This window comes from Pleurodeles waltl, chromosome 3_1, assembly GCF_031143425.1.
Source record: "Pleurodeles waltl isolate 20211129_DDA chromosome 3_1, aPleWal1.hap1.20221129, whole genome shotgun sequence".
In the NCBI taxonomy this organism is placed as follows: domain Eukaryota; kingdom Metazoa; phylum Chordata; class Amphibia; order Caudata; family Salamandridae; genus Pleurodeles; species Pleurodeles waltl.
The window spans coordinates 1,949,096,052-1,949,117,683 of NC_090440.1; the positions used below are offsets into that span (position 1 = coordinate 1,949,096,052).

The window sequence follows — 21,632 nt, forward strand, 5'->3', positions numbered from 1 at the left end:
ACCTCCGCCTACCCGCGGAACCTCTGGGCATCCCTTCGATTACATCAGAAGAGCAGCGAAGATACCGAGAGCCGTATCTGGGCCTCCTCCAAATGATTAGCTTTTATGGCCTCGCTCATCCGTGACGTGTCGAGATCTCCTGGCTTGTGTTGAGTAAACCTGCCTATCAAGATGGACAGAGTCTCTTCGCTTGAGAGGCGAGCCAAGGCACATGTCCTTGTTTTCGCTCTGGCGCAGTTACTTTGCACTTGCCCTGCTTGTTGCAGAAGCGTTAGCCTGGGAAACATCCGGGAGGGCTCCGCTTTCTTCCAGAGCACTCCGCGGGTCGTCCAATGGCGTCGGTTCGAGTGGCACGGTGGTTGCGGAGGTTGCTGGAGCAGTGGGGCAGCCGGTAGGTGCGGGTGAGTGGTTCGTGTGCATGGGAGCTGCGTTTCATCGGCGTGATTGGCTACTTGTCTGGAGGTGGACACCTGACCTTTGCGCCTGTTTGTTATCTGGTGGGGGAGAGCTGTGGCACAGATTGGGCATATGAGGTGACGCCACGTTTCCAGTTCTGGGCTTTGATTTGGAAAACCGATGTGTACTGGGAGCGAGTTTGCTTCCATTCAACCAATGATGAGAGTAAATCACCTGGCGCCAATGAATTATAGCAAAAAAGATCAAGACTGTCAGCATGGTGCGCTGCCACGTGGGAATGAGGTGGCAACTTTAGTGATGTTACTAACTTGGCACAATGAAGCACTGCAGCCATTTCTCACTTGAACCCACCCATGCCAGTGCATCCTGGGCCCCAAGAACTGCGTTCTTTTCATTAACACCCAAGCGTGTCTTAGCTCAGGATGGCTCCGGACGGGATGCAAACTTTACGAAATCATTAACCCCACTTTTAAACTCTGTAATGTGGAGGCGTCAGCTGGGTATCCCTGGAATACTCCCCCCGGTGCACCTTTGTGAACTGTGATGCTGACTGGTTTTCTATTCCATCCAGCCAGGTAGGATACAGCCTAATGAATATACCGACAGTCTCATACAGAGGCGTTTTAAGGCATGGGCAATGTGGGTAATTTCCCAGGGCTCCCACATTCCTAAGGGCCTCCTGGTAATACACTGGGAAAGGTCCATGTTCGAGGTGCTGTGATAAACAGTTATTGTCCGTATTTTTCTCCTTCAAAACAAACTGACTGACTGACTGACATTCGCAGCATTTGTACAGTTCGCTGGAGCACACCATCATTAGGTAAAGGTTTCCTGGGCACAAATGGAGCTCAAAACAAATCTACCCAAACACTTACATACCCAGAGAGATCTGGCTCTGGACTAAGGATGGCAAGAGGAAAATATACGCTGAGAGACATATTCTCCTACACGCCATAAACTAAGATGGCATCTGATAAACATGTATTTCTATCAGATAAACGTATTATCGTAGGCGTATTGAAAATAACTTAAAAAAAAGTTAATGAGAAACTGCAGCATCCTAAAGAGAACATAAAATTCAACTAAAATGGCCACAAGATATGTATCATCCTGTCATCAAGTCACACCTGGAATACAGCTTCTAGCATGTCGGTCCACAAAATGTATGTGTACACCTTTGCATGAAAACAGAATAGCGGCATTGTCCAAATCCTGCTGCTGTATCTATTGGTTTTGGGGTAAAGTGTTTCTGTATTAATTTTGGCAATATTGGTGATATCTGTCTTGCTAGTAACCTTTATTTCAATTTTAAGTTGATATCCGATCTGCGGTGTGGTAAACCCATGTGTCACCCAGCGCTCCACAATTATAAAGAACCACTAGCCAAAGCCAAAGAACCAAAGCCAATTGGTCTGTATTACTAAGCTTGCACCATGGCTTTTTTTTAATGCAAGCACATGCCACAAAAAATAAAAGAAAATGTCCAATGCAAATTTTAAAATATTGGTTACCATTGCATATCATTTTAATATAACAATACAAGTATTTCCAAGCAGGCAGGTGTATATGTACGATATGTATGATTCTAAACAGAGCAATGAAACTAGGCTATTGGTTTTGAATTTAACCTGATGATCTAGTTAAAACATTCAACAATGAGCAAGAAAAATATGAAGTGCCCATCTTTTTAGGCGCATATCTGCAAGTGATCGGTAAAAAATGGTTTTCCTCGCAGAGCAAAAGAGCCAACAGCTGAAGTGGACTGAGCCACTGCCCTCTGCTGCATATTGTGAAGTACAGAAGAAACATATGAATGACACAATAATAGACCAGTGGATAAAGAGATCCAAAGCCATTACGTGTATGGATGTATCTACAAGGCTGGCAATACCTATGAAGCAGTTTCTTGGCAAGACCTCAAAAAGAAGTGGATGAAGTTTCATTGTGGGTTGGGGCAGAGACTTCAGCTCCTCCATCACAAGCTATTGGTGCATAATTGCAGCCATGATAAAGACTCCCGTCTAATACTGGGACTGGGACTTACTGGTAAACTAGTTTGTGAACTAGATCCCATTTCATTTTGGCATCTGCTTCTTTTCTTGTACTTGACCATTTAGTCCCAGGGGATGCCTGGACCTCACAGACACATTAATATTTCAGCGGTATTGCTCTCTTTGGCATTTTGTTCTTGGACTTGGGTTTGCCTGACCCATGTATAGAATTTTAATTTATTGGTTCAATTTTGTTAATTTATGTCTGGCCTGTTGTGAGTTGGCCAGTAACTGTTGAGGTTTCCTCATTGGCTCTCAGGTGTTTTCATAGTTGTTAAACGCTACTACTCCGCTGGTGTGGACAATAAGCCCTCTTTAGGGGTTGTTCTTCACAAAGAAAACCTATATTATCTAGTGCCACATGGGTTCAAAATTTTGCCATGACCATACCAATAAGAAAGGCGGCGAGACAGAAATTATGCCTCATGATTATCTCTCTCTTAAAATTAAGACATGTAATAATTTTGCTACCGTAAGGACAATGTAACCTGAAATCAGCTGTGCTTTACCAGGCCAGATACTGCAAGATATGTGTAATTTGATGGTATTGCTGTCATGTCTAAGTGATATGACTGGTGTCTGAAGTTTGAGTCTGTAAAATATATGTGGAACAGATTACTGTGTGAGATTTGGGCTTGTCCAATCTGTGTAACCCAAGGGATAGCTCCGAGGCCAGGGTTTAGATAAATTGATACCTTAGCCTGTAAACTCTACCTGTGTAACTTTGGGGAAAGCTTTCCTGTGTGAAGTCTGAGTCAATGTTAGAATCTATGTAAACTGAGACACGGCCTTGCTGGCAAAAGCTTGAATGTTTATGATTTAAATTATATGAACAAAGCCCAGTTTTCTAAAGTCGTAGTCTATGTCGTCGGTGATGGCCTCAACTTTATGAACTTCAGTTCTTTGTAGAGCACTTGAAGTCTTTGAAATTTGTACACAATAATACAGTGTCCCTGGAAAGGCTGCAGTGCACCCCACATCTTTCTAAAGTGACGTATATATATTTTTAAAAATTCTTATGTATCATGTTTCTTTTTATGTTCACTGATGTTCAAGTCTGTCCCTTCTGTTTTATGATTTATGGTTGTAGGTCTTGTAAGTTGATGGTCTCTTGAAATTGTAGTCTTTCTTCCGTACCTGAGAATAAATTAAGGGAATTGTTTCTTGGGGATGTGAAATTTGTACCACTTATTAAGTCTGAATTTCCCCGTTAAGGGTCCCCGGAACTGTGGCCCGGGACCCAGTTATCCTTAAGATGGATGCCTGTGACCTGGCCAAAACAGGAATTAATTGGCTGAAAATATGCAGTAAAGTCAAAGCTGTTTCAAACAATGCCCCCCAAAATACGTTTGGCCCAGGACCCCCAATATCCTTAAGGTACCCAAAGAGCCTATTTGATCAGTTGACTCCCTAAAACTGATTACATGTGGCACTCCTGGGTCCCTCCCATCCCCACATTCTGTTTCATTCTGAATCTGAAAGCCTACACTCACCCTCTGCCACCAATGTATTTGGTTAATTGATGTGAACAATAAATGAGGAGAATTTAAAACTACAATGCAGCGCGTAAGTAATTTGTAGACAAGGTTTGTCAGTTGTTTGTTCTCAGCAGACTTCATTGGGCTCATTCAGAGTGCCCTTTAAAATCAGGCACAAAGAACATAAAACATTCTTGGGAAATATTGTTACAAATGGTCGTGTGTTTGTACCAGTATTTTAAGACCTGATAAAATCCACCTCTGCGGAGTCAGAAATGTATCCCGTGGTATTCATAAAAGTAGTTACTGCACTTCCTGGAATTATCCCCCATTCGTAATGAGGGCCCTGCTGGCAAAGCAACTTAGTTCTAGTAGACCTCCTAAGTTACTGCAAAAAAGAAAGATAGGAAACCGTGCAGTGGTAATCACATTGTGTAATATTTTACTATAGGACTTTACCAAAAGGAAACATTCTCCTAAACTGTCCTTTAGTGCACCTCATAGGTGAAGGTTGAGAGGCGGCGCTGACCAAACAAGATGGTGCAGCATGATGTCAGGGACTCAGTTCTGAGCATGGTGAAAATCAATCATTATTTTCAGCCACTATCAGCTCTGCACTGCCACAAGGACATCACTTAGGGGTCACAACAGCAGCCCCAAGGTTACTGTAGTAACCATGGGGGCAAGAAGCATTATTAACCTTTGCATATGCTGTGGTCTTGATTCACTGAAGCAAACTTACAGGTTTGTATATGTTTAGTCTTTTCCGTACTCAGAAAACTGCAATTTGATAGCACGTTTACGACAACGTAGTCCCTGCAGTCGGGGCGGGGAACTCCGCACATTAAAAGATAGGCCTGTTATCTCTTTTTATGTGCAGACTTCTTCACCCTGACTGCCACACTCTGCAGCTGTAAACCTACTATTAAATTGCAGTTTTCCGAATAAATAAAAAGAGTAAACTTATGCCAACATGTACGTTTACCTTTGTGAATCAGACCCTGTGTTTACATAGAATCTTTGGTGCAGTGAGGCAAATTCTTTGTGCTGACCAGTTTTAATTTATCAATCTCCATCACAAACTACAGAACAACTCTGTGGGCCAGATGTATGACACAGAGTTTGGCAACTCGCAATTTGTGACTCATCTGAGAGTAGCAAGACCATAAGTACAACAGTGTACTTCACACTGTTTACGATTTCCAATGGGGTCGCAAATAACCTATCTCATTAGTATTCATGAGGTAGGTTGCAATTTGCGACCCCATTGGGAATGGCTGCACTCACAGGGATGGTGGCCTGCTGGGCTCAGCAGACCCCCATGTCTTTGACTGCTTTTAAATAAAGCAGTTTTTTAAAAAATGCAGCCCATTTTCCTTAAAGGAAAACGGGATGCATTTCATAAACAAAAATGAAAAGTTTTCTGTTCATTTTTTCAGTGCAGGCAGTGGTCAGGTTGACTAAAGGCTGCACTGAGAAAATATTTTCGTTACCATTCACAAAGGGGAATGGGTCCCATAGGGACCCATTCCCCTTTGTGAATGGGTTAGCTCCAATTTGAAATTGGGGCTAATTGTGATTGTTTTGTGACCACATTCACGGTCACAAAACAATCATACATCGCACTGCGGCTCGCAATTAGGAAGGGAACGCTCCTTCCTAATTGCGACTCGCAAAGCTATTTTGCGATTTGGTAAATAGATTACAGAATCGCAAAATAGGGTTTGTAGAAACCGAAATGCTTTTTTCTTGTGGCAAACTGCCCCCTGCACCAGGTCTCTGCTAGCCTTTTTATGGCGGTGCTACCGCCATGAAATGGCTGGCAGAGAACAAGGGGCCAGATGTAGCAAAGGATTTGCACGTCGCAAACTGCGAAAATCGCCGTTTGCGAGGCGCAAATGCCTCTTTGCTATGCAGAAATGCATATTGCGAGTCGGGACCGAATCGCAATATGCATTTCAGAATCGCAAATAGGAAGGGGTGTTCCCTTCCTATTTGCGATTCGGAGTGGTATGCAATACCATTTGCGACCGCATATGCGGTCGCAAATGGTGTCGCAGTTACCATCCACCTCAAGTGTATGGTAACCCACTCGCAAATTGGAAGAGGTCCCCATGGGACCCCTTCCAGTTTGTGAATGGACCCAAAACAATTTTTTCAGGGCAGGTAGTGGTCCAAGGGACCACTGCCTGCCCTGAAAAAATACCGAAACTAAAGGTTTCGTTTTTTTTTTTAAGTGCAGCTCGTTTTCCTTTAAGAAAAACGGGCTGCACTTAAAAAAAAAAAACTACTTTATTTACAAGCAGTCACGAACATGGAGGTCTGCTGACTACAGCAGGCCTCCATGTTTGTGAGTGCCTAGACTCGCTATGGGGCCGCAATTTGCGACCCACCTCATGAATATTAATGAGGTGGGTCATTGCGACCCCATAGCGAGTCGCAGACGGTGTCTGAGACACTGTTCTGCATTGCAAATTGCGACTTGCAATTTGCGAGTCGGAAGGACTCGCAATTTGCAATTTTCCTGCATCTGGCCCAAGGTTGTTAATCCTCAGGACAGTGCTGCTTGCAGTGCTGCCCTGGTGGATTAGGACCACTGCAACCACCAGATGGCCGGGTCTTCGATCCTGACGGAGTTGGAGGCCCGACCACAATAGTCCTAATATGGTGCTCGGACCGCCATCCACGAGTCTGGCGGTCAAGTGACCACCAGACTCGTAATGAGGCCCATAATGTCTAAATAAGTGGATGTGATACTGAACACAAAATGGAACGATTTAAACAGTGGAATAAGGTACCATTTGATGTTCAAAATGGCCTCCTCTTTTCTAGATACACTACCTACTAATATGTAACCACTGACAACTGCACTAGCCTACACAGATTGAAAGTAGATACAGTGTCATTATGCTACAAAGTATCACTGTAAATCCCCGACTCATTTAGAAACATTATATGCCATGCCTTTCACGTAAATTGTGTCTCTGTTTAAATCATCCCTAAGTGATGTCCTTGTGCCTGTGCAGAGTGGCCAGTGAGTGAAAACAATGGTTGATCTCAACCAAGTTCGTAGCTAATTCCATAACAGCATGCTGCACCTGCTTGTTTAGCCAGAGCCGCTTTTCAATCTTCAACTACAAGGTGCACTAAAGGACAATTTAGGAGATTGTTTAAGCTTTTTGTAAATTACTCTAGTAAAATATTACACAAGGTGCTTCTTGCTACATGTTTACTATCTTCCTGTTTCTGTCACTTAGTGAACTACCAGAATGTAAACATGATGACACCACCAGATGAAGTTATGTACAAACAACTGTTTCTCACTAAGACCCTATCCATCAACTCTCCAATTCTGATCACTCCTGCTTCTTTTTTTCCATTCCTCCAGCTATTTGAATTATAAGGTTCCCCCACAGCAACAGAACACTAGAGCCGCCGCTTTCTCAAAACCCAACATTCTTAGGATACAACACAGAACTAAGCTGTTTTGCAGAGCAGGGCCCTCATTAAAATTGTCTCGGATAAATCTGGTACGTGCAGTAACTACTGTTATTTATCCCCCATGATAAATTTCGGACTCAGCAGAGACCGAACCCCCTATAATGTGGTATTGTACATATTTATCAATCTGGCACAACACAACGAGTTGCAAGTATTAGCTGAAATTCTTACACATCAATAGCCATAAGGCAGAATTCCATCTGCAAGTCTTTTTGACCATATGTGAAGGCAGAGACAGAGGCTTCCAAGGGACAACAGTCCTCCATCTTTACATTTGCATTCACATAGTACCGTTATTGCTATCTCGGCTCTAACCTTTTATTTTGAAAAAACAGCATTTTCAGAAAAGGACACACAGCAGTTCATGCCGCCATTTTCTGCTTTCCCAATGCCCACAGCTACCTTTCCAACAGGAGAAAATATCATTAAGGACAACTTCCACTGTGCCAGTTGTTACTGACCAATATGAGCAAGTAGTAACCTTCTGATCAGTGTTGGACTTGCCTCTCGGGCAATAATAGCAGCAACAGCCACAGTCCTTACACCATCCACTGTGAGAGGTGGAACAATTTTCCTCCCAGTGGGTTCAGGGCTACAGCCACTTTTATCCATCACCCTTTACCTGTTTAGGTGACTCATTTCACAAGTCACCTCAAAACTGCTCTATAATTATGGTATAGAGGCTTTTTTACCTGAACTACAGTGGTGACGAACAAGTTACTTATCTTCAGAATGATATATCTGGTAGAGACATATTTTAGTTGCAGATCGCTTACCTTAGAATATCCCCCAGGCATCAGATTGGATCTGAAGATTTTTCTTCAAGCAGTACCCCTGTGTGCTGTCAGGTGGCGTTGGTGCATCATTGGCATTGTGGTCGCAGAGATGATGTCACAGAGGTATATAGGCACCACCCTGTGCGCTGATGTCAGTTTTGCTTCACGACTTTCCACACCAGTAGCAAGGAGCCATGAAGAACACTGAGAATGGTGCGCCAAAACTAGGGTCCTTAAAGGGAAGTTCCTGTCCCTTGAAATCAGTACACAGAGTGGGGAGGATGAGGGGGTCGGTAAGGAATATGCAATAGAATATGTCTTTACCACATATATCGTTACCAAAGGGAAGTAACTTGTTCATCTGATAGAGACTTCTAGTTGCAGATTCTTCACCTTAAAATAGATACCCAAGCAATACCATACCTGGAGGTGGGCTACAAACTAAGATCGCACCAAAAAGTCCGGCAGGACCGAACGGCTGAAGTAGCCATCTTTGCAGACCTGACTATCCAGGAAGTAATGTTTAGTGAACATGTGCAGGGATGCCCACGTCGCTGCCTGGCAGATATCCAGGACTGGAACTCCAAGTGTTAATGCTGTGATAGCAGCAGTTGCTCTGGTGGAATGAGCATCGAAACCCTCAGGGGGTTGCTTTTTCGCCAGAGCAAAGCACATCTTGATGCAGAGGACTACCCATCGCAAGATGGTCCTTTTCTGCACCGCCTTTCCTTTCTTCGCACCCACACAGAGTTGATCGTCCACCCGGAAATCTTTGGTACGGTTGAGGTAGAATGCCAATGCTCTTTTTGGATCCAGGCGGTGAAGTCTCTCCTTCTCATGAGAGGGATGTGGAGGTGCATAAAAAGTAGGCAAGGTGATTGATTGGCCTACGTGAAAAGGTGTCACCGCTTTGTGGTGGAAAGAAACCCTGGTACGAAGCACAACTTTGTCAGGATGGACAGCTACAAATGGTGGCTTTGAAAAGAGAGCCTGGAGTTCAGTCACTCAGCGAGCAGAGGTGATAGCAATCAAGAAGCCAGTTTTAAGGGTCAAGAGCTGCAGGGGACAGTTGTGGAGCGGCTTGAAAGGAGCACAAATGAGATACATAAGGACCAAGTTCAAATCCCACTGAGGCCTTAGGAAAGGGATGGGAGGGAACATGTTGATGAGTTCTTTAAGAAACCTCCCAACAATGGGAGATTTGAACATAGAAGGTTGGTTTGGCAGCATTAAAAAGGCAGAGATAGCAGATAAACAACACTTAAGGGATCCCAGAGCAGAGCCCTGTTTGGCAAGAGAGAGAATAAAGAGGAGAATCTGCAAGAGAGGTGCAGAAAGGGGATCAACAGATTTGTTGATACACCATGCCACAAATTTATTCCGACAGGCGTATACCGTTTTGGTGGAAGGATGCCTGGCTGCCAAGATAACATTACAGACTTCAGGTGAAAGGTCCAAAACTGTCAACTGCCCCCACTCAATCTCACACAAGGAGGCGGAGACTGGACAGGTTCGGGTGAAGGACCGTCCCCGGCTGCTATGACAGAAGATCCTCCCGAAGGGGCAGTCTGATCAGCGGATCGATAGCCATGTCCAATAGCTCAAGATACCAGACTCTTCGTGCCCATTCCGGAGCCACCAGGATTACTTGGGCCCAGTTGTACCTAATCTTCTTCAGAACTATGGGCAGAAGTGGTATTGGTGGGAAGGCGTAAAGGAGGACTGAGCTCCACTCATGACGAAAAGCGCCACTGAGCAAGCACCGCTTTGGAAACTCCAACGTGCAAAAGAGTTGACATTGCACGTTGTCTGCGGAGGGGAATAGATCTAACCAAGGCTCTCTCCACTGCTGAAAGAGACCTTGCACCACCTCCATTTGTGATCGACTATGTATCGATGGCTGAGTTTGTCTGCTCTGGTGTTCAGAGAGTACGCCAGATGTTGAGCCACCAGAAAAAATGCCCTAGTGTTCAAGCCACGTCCAGAGGTAAAGAGCCTCTTGAAAGATGGTACACGACCCCCCTCTCCCTTGCTTGTTGCAGTACCACATGACGGTGGTGGTGTCAGTGAACACCTGCACCACTTTCCCTTTGAGAGAGGGAAGGAATGCTTTCACTACAAGTCGGATCACCCTGAGCTCCAAAAGGTTGATGTGAAGCCCGGACTCTGCCAGAGACCAAAGGCCTCTGATCTCCGCCTCTCCCATGTGGCCCCCCATCCCTCCCAGGAGTGACGCATCTGTCACTACTGTGAGATCTGGTTCTGGAAGGGAGAGAGATCTGCCGCTGACCCAATCTGGAATCGACAGCCACCACTGCAGATCTAGAGTTGTGCCCTCCGAGATCTGGACCATGTCGGAGACATTCCCCTGATGCTGTGTCCACTGGAACTTCACGCCCCTCTGGAGAGCCCGCATATGCCATCTGGCATGTTGGACCAGCAAGATGCAGGAGGCCATGAGGCTCCACAGCCTCAGAGTCATTCTCCCCGAAATCCAGGATAGAGTCTGAAACATCAGAATCATAACGCAAATATCCTGGACTCGCTTTTCAGGAGGATATCCCAGAAAGTGCACTGTGTCCAGAACAGCTTCGATGGAAGGGAGCGTCTGTGAGAGAGTCAGGTGTGACTTTGGCATGTTTATAGTGAACCCGAGCAAATGCAGGAGGTTCGCTGTAGTCTGGAGGTGGGAGACGACAGCCTGGGGTGTGTTTGCCTTCAACAGCCAGTCGTTGAGGTAGGGGAAGAATGAAACCCTTAACCAGCACAGATGAACTGCAACCACTTCCATTACTTTTGTCAACACCTGAGGGCTGCTGGTAAGGTCAAAGGGGAACACGGTGAACTGAAAGTGCTCGTGATCTACCATGAATTGCAAATAACGTCTGTGGACCGGCATGACGGAAATGTGGAAATAAGTGACCTGCAAGTCCAAAGCTACTATCCAGTCTCCAGGGTCCAGGGCAGACAGGACCTGAGCTAGAGTGAGCATCTTGAACTCCTCCTTCTTGAGGAACAGATTGAAGGACCGGAGATCTAAGATAGGGCGTAGACCCTTATCCTTTTTGGGCACCAGAAAGTAGCAGAAATAACAACCACAACCTACTTCTAGCACACAAACCCTCTCTATGGCTCCCTCGCTGAGAAGTGCCAAATTATCCTCTGACAGATGATCGTATAATGGTGGCATGGCTGGAGGGTAAGTCTCAAAGGGGAGGGAGGGAGTAGTCCCTTCGTACAAATTGCAACATCCACCTGTCTGTGGTGATGGATTCCCAGTGAGGCAGGTGATGGTGGATCCTGCTGCCAACTGGTCCAGGATGTTCCAACAGACTAGGAAGGCTTGGAGGTGGTGGAGGGGGTGTGGGTGGAGTGGGTGGACCGCTGGCTCTCTGATCTACAAGCACGTGGGATCCTGCGTCCACGGCTGCCCATCATGCTCAGGTCGGTGGCCAGGTAGAAATGAACGTACTGGGTGCCCCTTCCATAACCACGAAAGGTACAAAAAGAGAACTGTGGGGGTGAAGAGCAGCTACGAGGCCAAGGGACCGAGCCATAGCCTGGGAATCCTTAAAGCGTTCGTGCGTTGAGTCCGCTTTTTCCCTGAAGAGACGGGTGCCATCAAAAGACATGTCCGTTAGAGATTGCTGGACATCCCCTGAAAAGCCAGTTGTCCTCAACCAGTCATGGCACCTCAAGGACACTGTTGATGCAACTGGTCTACCTAGAAGAGTCGGTCGTACCCAGTCCACAAGGAATCATGAGCTTTGCTGCCTCTCTCCCATCAGTAACAGCTTGGGAGAGAACTACCCGGGCCTCCTCTGAGACTTGAGCCAGCACCTGCGTGACCGTGTCCCACAGAGTAAGGGAGTATCGTCCCAAAAGGCATGCAGTGTTCATGGACCGCAAAGCTAGACTGGTGGAAGAAAACATTTTCTTCCCAAAGTTATCCAGTCTTTTTGATTCCCTAGCCGGGGGAGCAGAAGGGAATGCACCGGAAGAAGAGAAAGCCTGGATCACAAGGCTCTCAGGCCTAGGATGTTGGGTCAGGAATTCTGGCGCAGGCCAATGGCGGCAGGCAACCGTCCTATTCACAGGAGCCCCTGTGCTGGGTTTGGACCAGGAACCCAGTAGGACATCTGTAAGGGCTTCATTAAAGGGCAGGAGGGGTTCCGAACTAGAAGCCACAGGCCGAAGGACCTCCACAGAAGGATGTTCGAAGTCCAAAACCTTGGCAGCCCTTCTCATCCCAATAGAGTATGAAGCTACCTCCTCCGTAGCCATGGTAGGGGAAGAAAGCATGCCAGCGTCAGGAGATGTATCTAATCTGCTAGCGTCACCCAAATCCTGAACCCAGTCCATGTCAGAATAAGGCTGGCATTCTAAAGGGTCCAGCGACCCCTCTACTCTATCACCATATCCATATCCATAGAAAGTAGGGTCAGGATCCACCCTGGGCCCAGTATAGCCCATGGAAAATGGAATTGGCTTTGAGCGACGGCAGTCTGGCTGCATGTCGTCGGGGATAAGTAAAGGATCAATGTCGATTGCAGACTCAACAGACATCAGGAGCATCCACCTCTGTCCTGACGCCAGGGAAGGCCGCGTTGGCATGCCCGGCATTGGTACGGATCCAAGAGCGGATCCAGAGGTGCCCACCAGAGCTGAAGCCAAAGCCGCCAGTGGGGAACCTGTGAGGGCCCTTACCGACTCTCCTGGGCTCAAAGGCACTGGGGATGGGTCTTTTTGCCCAAAGATGAGGTGCTTGGCCTCATAGAACTCGTTCAACTTGGCAAGGGTGGAACCGGCTCCCGCAAAGTAGGGGAGGCACAGTGCCAATCCAGACGCATGGTCTGAAGAAGGAGGCCTAGAGTGTCAACACTCTTCTCGCATCGCGTTGTCTAAGCGATCGGGCAAAGTCGAAGAACTTTGGCCGTCTTTGACTTCTTCTTGTGACCCGATCGTCTTGAGGACTTGGAATGAGACGAGGAGGCCTGGTGATGACTCGGCAAGCGGTCTCGTGACCTTCCTCTCGACCGAGAGCGACACAAAGTTGCGCTCCTGGCCACCATGGGATTTAGTGATTGCTCCCTCAAAGCCTTCGGATTCATGACCCGACACTTGGAGCCCAACTTTGGGTCGTGGTCACGCTCCAGACACCAAAAGCAGACGTGATGCGAATCCATCACTGACATCATTCGGTGACAGGAGCCGCATGGTTTAAAACCGGTCTTCTGGGACATCCCTCGACCAAAACTCGTCAAAAAGTATTTGACAAAAGTGTCACAGTTTGTCAAAAAATTACTTGGGGTGGCTCTTCTCTCGGATTTGCACGTAGGCTGGCGCGGAAAGAAAAGAACCGAAGTCAGCACACCGTGGTAGCACCTATATATGACCTTGACATCATCACAGCGACCACAACACTAATGACAAACACGGAGTCCCCTGATGCTACCTGACGGTGCTGCTTAAAGAAAAATCTCCAGATCCAGTCTGACGCCTTTGGGAAATTATCAGGTAAGGAATCTGCAACTAGAAGTCTCTTTCAGATATTATCTACTGCTTTTCCCTCTGTAAACCCATGTAGGCCTTTATGACGAGTATCCCCAGTTCAGGGATGTGCCTGAGTGGTGTTTGTATGCGAGAAGGGTGAAGATCCCAAAATCAACTAACCCTTGTATGTAGCCCTAACATTGTAGAGTATTTCAGAACGTTCTGTAATATTAACTGCTGCTGTCTGCAGTTCCCTGTCAGTCTCCTTTGCTGCTCTCATTTTCCTCTCCCTTGCAGAACCCACTGTAAAGACAAGAGTATGTGCCTGGATGAAAATGACATATCGTACAGTGAAGCAGAACGATTTCTTTGTGCTCCCTTCCCTGCAGGTAACCAATGAGAGGCAATACCTGAACAAAGGATTTTAGACAAGGGAACGCCTACTGCTACACATCCTGTGTCATGAGCTAATAGAAAAGGGGCAAGAGCCCCTGACTGGATGGAGCTGTGTGGCTTCAATACAGGAGATGAAGTGGACATTATGAGATGCCTGCCATCCACAAGGAGACCAGAGTGAAAACAGTGGCTACTAAACTGTATAACATTTACAAGGAGAGGAACTTTTAGATGTTTAATTAACTACACAGTTTGTAGACAACTCTGAAACTGAGAGGTCAGCTAACCCAAACCCAACTGTCATTATTTCTGAATACAAGATGGCTTTTTGGCGTATCCATAGGGGATTGTTGAACACACATCCCTAAAAATGTAGAAATGTCTGTCAAACTTGAAAGAATTGAGAATTTACTCCATGGCTGAAGAACAGACTCTGATTTACCTGGAAGCTGAACAAAGAAAATGGGATGGATAACCTGCTTAAAGCAGCCCAGAACCTGAGCCCAGTATTTCCTGGTGTGGCTACGAGCGGTGTTCACCAGCAAGGATTCCCCAGATTGGAGGCATGTGAATGCTACCAAGCTGGCTTGACGAACGTGATGGCAGAATAGAGTCAATAAGCCACTGGCCACACTGCTTCAAGCGAAATCTCCTCTCTACAGTCTTTTTCCTCTTCCTGGCATCCCCACTGTAACCTACATGTCAACCCCATACTGTGCCTCTGGGGCATATCTTCTATTTGTAACCTGCTGGACAGGACTGCTACCTACCCCAGCGTCCTCTGGCTGCACAAATTACCGTTCCAAACAGATCAGGAGAGCTTAAGGGCTCTTGATGCAGTACCATACTACTGCAACTGTTACCGGTGGTGCTGATGTCACCACGAATGTCCGATTCAGCCTGGTTTTTCGTAAATGTCACCAAACTCTTGATGGCAATAGAGGGCCATACTGCACCATTACTGTTAGGTATTCTGTCTCTCTCTCTCTCTCGCTCTCTCTCTCCCTATACATATATATATATATATGTATGTATATATATATATATATATATATAGTATAAATATATTGGTCACCAGTAGTACATTATGACCCTATTTCCAGAGGAAAAGCATTTTCTTATAACTTTGGCACCATTTGATAAATCTTCACAAAAAGTCCCAAAAAAACTGTCTCTTCCACTTCAGCTTCTTCCTGAAAAGTTTTGGGGGTGGTCAGTCATGAGGAGGACCCAAGAAAAAGAGGAGGTCTTAAAACACATTTTCCCAAGTCATTTTTCCATAGGAAAATTGAACAGCGATACCGCAAAAACTACTGAACAGAATTGCACCAAATCTGGAATAAAGCCATATCATGGCACAGAAAGCCTACTGTGCAATTAAGGAGTAAATAGATTGTATATTTTATGGTGCAGAGGATCCACAGACCTGACAGATCTCAAGATGAAATCTGATTGACTGCCACCACATCAACAAGCCATCTTAGGACTTGTGACCAAGTCCTGAATCCCGAAAAAAAGGTAAAAAATAGGTATAAGGGTAGATATATCCCTGCCCCCCTACCCAGGCCAATATGTAAAATAAAGTGGTGGGAGGTATGAGCCCCCCCCCAACATCCCGAGCATATTAAGGCCCCAGGGGACCCCATCAGCAAGGGATGGCTCACTCACTGTGTCCCAGGGAGCCCATCCCCGGAGGCACAGTAGTTTTCTTGCCTGCAGGAGCATGGGCAGGAAAGGTATATCAGTTCCCACCCGTCCAGAACTTTAAAAATGCTGCAGCTGAGTGGAGAAGGCTTGTGTTTCCTTGCCCGTGCTCTTGCAGGCAGTGAAGCTCAGACTGCCACCATCCAACGGGAGCAAGAAAAACTGTTGCTCCCGCTATTGGCTCCCGATGCACCCGGCATGAGTGCATGCAGGGAGCCAGTGGGCCTGCAGCGGCCCTGAGGCTCTCCTTGACAATCCCAACAGTGTTTGCTGTGGGTGCCTCAGGTGGGATGGGGGCCACTATTGGCTCATGGAGGGGAGTCCCTGAAAAAAAAGAGCTTCAAGGGATGACGTCCCAAAAGCTCAGGGAGGGGAGTCCTACAACCCCTCCTCTTCATAAAAAAACAGGATATGGGGTCCCCATGTGGTAACAGCTTTGTGAGGGGAGGCATGCGCCCTCCTCCCCTGAAAAAAAGAAAGGCCCCGGGGGCCCAAGGGACCTGAAAAGGCTCAGAGAGTGGGGATGCACACCCCTATCACTCAATAATTATAAAAAAAGAATGTCCCAGACACCAAAATGAATAATAAATGAGCATCATGAGGCACTCATTTATTATTCACTTCTCCTTGAAGGAGTGCCCCATAATGCCCCATAATGCCCTGCAAGGACTTTTCTGTTGATATTTTTATGAGCTGGTGGTGCCCCTAGGGAGGGAGGAGCACCACCAAGCCATTTTTTTTATGTTGTAGGGGCTGTAGTGAGCTCAGCAGCACCCCGCCCGCGAGCAACATAAACAAAAAACAGTATGTCTTCTGGGTCATTAATTCCATGACCCAAGGAGAACTTATCATATATATATTTATTAAAAACACTCTTAGTTGGAGCTCTTTGCACATCAGCAGGACTGCAAAGCCCACTTGTGGTTGTTTTTATGATTGCATTTTGAGGGCTGAAAAAGTCATAAAAAAGATTCAGAAACATATTGCTTTTTTCTTAATAAAACCAACATCTCTCTGATTCTTTCTTTTAAGACTCAGATGATGGTTTTATTTAAAAAAAGCAATATGTTTCTGAATACTTCTTTTGACATTTGTCAGCCTGAAAAATGCAATAATAAAAACTATGATAAATGAAAGACCCAGACCTGTTATTTTAATTCAACCTTTATTAAGTATTTTTATTATAATCACTATTATTAAAAATCACTGAATTATACATTAGATTAAATATATCTGTGATTTTAGGAGAAAGATGATAGATTTGCTTTATACATGCTGATATGCTCATCCCCTGATAAAGCCAATAGCCGCACTTCTTTAAATTTGGAGTTGTGGCACTTTGACAAAGTCAGCAACTCTGCCTGAGGGTGGCCAGGATCAGCACGTGCCAGAAAGTAGTGTGCGGCCCGGTGATGGCTGCCCTGCAGCCAACTGCATGCTGCACATGGCCCAAGGACAAAGGCCATGTGTGGCTGGGGGTTGGTTTTACGTATGGTAATAAAATATCACATAAAAAAACATAGAACGTAACTAAAAAAACTAAAGTTAAAGTGATATTACAGTTATAAACTGTAATTTTATCTGACTTTACATTAAAAAAGATTTAGAAATTCACTAAAAAAACTCAGGTGAAAGAGACATTATAGTTTGGTTACAATGTCACTTAAAACATAGTTTTAAACAACAAAACCACTTAAATTGACTATTAACTATAACTTATGCTCTAAAGTAACTATAACTCGCATCCTTTCCATGCATCGCTTATGACCACATGCACTGCTCACAAATTATATCACTCATTACAACTATGACATTACTACAACAATTAAAATGACAAACTGTGCATGGCTGGTGGTGTGGTTTTGTTAGTTTAAAACAGTATGGCCCATATTGATACTTTTTTAACGCTCCGTTTGCGTCATTCTTATATGCAAAAACAGCGCAAACTTCCAAAATACAATTGTTTTTTGTAAGTTTGCACCGATTTTGCGTCAAAAAACTACACAAATGCATTGCTAAAAAGTATAAATATGGGCCTATATTTTAATGTGACATTTTCATCTAACACAGTTTACTCACACAAAACCATAGAAATTCAGCAGTTTTAGTTATGGTTATCCCAAGTAACTATAACTCCCACCTCTCCATGCACTTTTTTCCATCAATAATTTTACTGCAAATGTTGAACTGATATTATCAATGGTGTCATAGAAGATGTTAGGAGTGATGTGTAATGTTGGGTAAATAGCAGTGCATGGTGAGGGTGCGGGTTATAGTTACCTCAGGGCACTAGTAATAGTTACTTGAGATAACCATAACTATAACTGCTGACGTTTTCTGCTCCCGCCTGCTGGGAGAGGGCTTACAGTTTGCTCTCGCTTGGTGGGAGTTGTTAAAGCTCCTGTCAAGCAAGAGCAAACTGCTATTTTATGAGGGTGGGCACCTCAGGAGATAGGTGGTCAGCCCTGGTGGGTGGAGGTCCCCATGGCCATGAGTGCCTCCGGGGGGGGGGGGGGTTGCGAGGCCTCCCTTCTTTCAGATGCATAGGGCCAGTTCTGGGGAGGTGGTGGTCCCCGGGGCTGTAAACGCCCCCCCCCCAATCCCATGTTTAATGGCCATGCCCTTAGTGGGGGTGGTCGCTTTGGCCCAATACGACCCCTACCCTTTTTTGCACATTCATAGCCCCAGGTCGATGGTGGACCACGGGACCCTCCGGGCCAATAAAGGGGGTCTGCGTGGTCCCCCTCCTATTTAATTTATATTTAATTTATAAACCCCGGGGAGATGGTAGGACAGCATGGCGTGGCTATAGCATCAGAGGCAATGGCAGCCTACTTTTCACGGTAACTATAAACAACTACCTCCATCTTGGAATCCAAGGACGCGAAACGTGACAGGAACAACAAGAGCCCATGTTGCTTTCAGCAGCATACTCTTCTTAAACATTAAAGAAGTACAAGATGACAAAAAAACACCACAAAGAGGTGTGTGAGGCATGTAAATTACTCGCTATTAGCAATGATGTGCTCTAATGCAGCGGATATCTTGGCGTGGTACTACCAAAGCAGTTAGAAGTGTGGAAGTATCAAAAACAATCAAGCTAAATGAACATAGTCATCACATCAACGGATATAATAGATACTCATTTGTAAGCAAAACATTCAATGGGCTGTTATTTCAGTAACGAGCTTTAGCGTTTTGTGGACGTTGTGATGGGCAGAAGGCCACATTAACATAGCTGTCAGGTTTTCAGTTTACTGTATGTGACAATTTCATTTTTTAAGTGTCCTCGTGTCACATTCACACCCATTGTGAGTGCCGCTTAATATGAGTAACTTCTACAGTCTCCAGAAATGTTTTCTTGGTTTTGGCATCTGGTTTTGATCAATACAGGGCAGCAAACTACGTTGCATGGTGGTACTGTGGAGGAGACAGCATGATGACAGACAGCAAAGGGGGGTTTGGCCAGAAAAGGACACGGAGGGAACACTGAACGAAAATACAAGTGGGTTAAAGAGAAGGAGAAGAATTGTGGCAAAAAGTAAAATATGAAGAGAAGGGGGAAGTCTTGCTGAAAAGCTGAGTGGGTTAAAGAGAAGGGGGGCGCGCCAAAAAGTAAAATATCAACACATGGGGAGGGGGGGGGGGTCGAACCTCCACGCAAGAAGACCCGACTCCAAGACTAGTAAGCAGCCGAAGCCCAGGAGGAGCCGCTGACCAACCAAGAGGATGACTGGAATGCAGACTGACGTGGGAGCCAATTCATCATAACTATAGGTAAGTAAAGGGCAGGCTCTCAGCTCCATTTAAGATTTATTTTTGTTTAAAAAGGATTTAAAAAACGCAGTGCAAGCGCTGTACATGCGAAACCGAAAAATGAATAAATAAAAACCTTAATGTTGGTTGTGCTGGACTGTCTCCAAATGGCATAAAAACATTAGTGCCTTTTAAAAGGAACTAAAAGAAAAAAGCACATTCTATATAATAACAGATTAATGTGTATTAAATGATTAACCCTTTCAATGCTACCAGTACTTTGAAAAAAAAAACAACAAAGTGAATAATAAAAAGAACATGTGGTAATGCTTACTCAACAACCATGCAAGGTATCAATGCACCCATAGCCTTCCTAAACATGCCAGGGAAACCTGCAATTAAATGAGAAGACTGGGAAGAAGGATTCCAGGCCTATGTTGCTGGAGAAATATTTACAGCTTCTTATATATTAGCTATGTTGATGCATTGTCTGGTTTTTGAAATTGGACGAGGATGAAATGAAATATGACGACTGTGAGAGGGCTTTACAAAGACTAGATTTGAACTATGGAAGGAAGCAGAACAAGTTGTGGAGAGATTTAAGTTTCTATAAGGAGACAAATGAGTGGAGAAACATAGATAACTTCATGAAAGCCTTATGGATGTTCTCTTCTACGTGCAATTACAGAACGTTTTTGGACAACATGTTATGAGATCAGTTGGTGCAGAAGGTGTGCAACAGGAAAGTGCATGAGAAATTGTTGATCACGGAGAGTTTTACTATGCAAAAGGCAACTGATATTGTAAAAAGAGTGGAAAATACTGATGAAGGACTGAAGGAAATGGGCTCTAACAGCACTGGCAGGGGGCAAGTTGTCAAAAGAACATCCACTAAATCCAGCATTTAGAAGGAAAATAAATTACGGTCAGAGAGGTGGTTGTTATATAAATGGCAAAGGGGTGACATGGTATAAATGTGGCTTGAAACGACATCTGGCCACTGATACTAACTGTCCTACTATAGGTCAATATTGTAGAAAATGCAAGAAATAGGGGGAATTCACAAGGAAGTGTAAGAGAAAGAGTAGAAATTTGTGGACCAGACCCATTATGTCAGTGGGGGTCATTAGTGAAGATCAAGACGATGATGTTACAGAATAATTTTTGATGCAAATAAGTGAGGTGGGGATTCAACAGGACAGGAGAATCATATTTATGCTACCTTAACTGATGGTCTGGGCATAAACGTCACTGCACATTCTGGAGCCTGTTGCATACTGATTGGTGAAGAACACCTTTACAAACTTCCTAGTTGTAAGTTGAAACCTACTGACAAAGTCAGTGGCTAATGTTAACAAGCCAAATGGTTTATTGGGATGCTTTGAGGGTACATTATAATTTCAAGGGTTTCTGGGGTGGTTGCAAAGATATACACATTAAAAGATGGATCTTGTCTAATAGGGGGGCCTCAACAGAGATGCCTATTTATCAGTCTAGACCCAAATCCCCCCGACCAGGTGTTGGAGGCAGAGTCTAAAATAAACATGTTGAGGTACAATTCTGGGGAAGATAACTTTCCTAAAGTTTTTACAGATGAGTTAGACTTACTTAAGGGATTTACATATAAAATAGTATTGAAGGAAGGGGCAACACCTAAGGCACATAAACCTCCTTGTGTGCCTTTGGCAATGAGGAAACCTTTACGGAAGAAGGTACAAAAGATGTGTAGTGATAAGGTCATCAAGTACATCGAGGCGTGTGAATGGCTGGCTCCAGTGGCTTTAGCTAAGAAGGTCCAATGGGACTTGCTATTATGTGGTGACCTCAGGCATGTAAACAAGGCAATTTGGGTGGACAGACATCCGCTTCCCAATATAAATGACATGTTGGCAACTGTCAAAGGCACAAAGGTGTTCACCATATTAGATATGTCATCTGTGTACTACCAGATTTCCTTGCGTCCTGATTATAGACTCCTCACATCTTTCATTACACATAAGTTTAGGTGCATGCCTTTTGGATTGGCATTAGCATCTGCTGTTTTTTCAAAGGGCAAAGCA

At 45.0% G+C, this 21,632-nt stretch overlaps 1 protein-coding gene across 1 annotated transcript in view; it reads left to right on the forward strand.

Moving 5' to 3' along the window:
* The first annotated feature begins 224 nt into the window (after positions 1-224).
* The window catches only part of SLC6A4 (solute carrier family 6 member 4), a 328,754-nt gene continuing 307,346 nt past the window's right edge, over positions 225-21,632 (forward strand). The window contains exon 1 of the mRNA XM_069226260.1: positions 225-391. Within this exon, the coding sequence (XP_069082361.1) occupies positions 333-391 (59 nt within the window). The 5' untranslated portion in view covers positions 225-332. The remainder of the gene's footprint in view (positions 392-21,632) is intronic.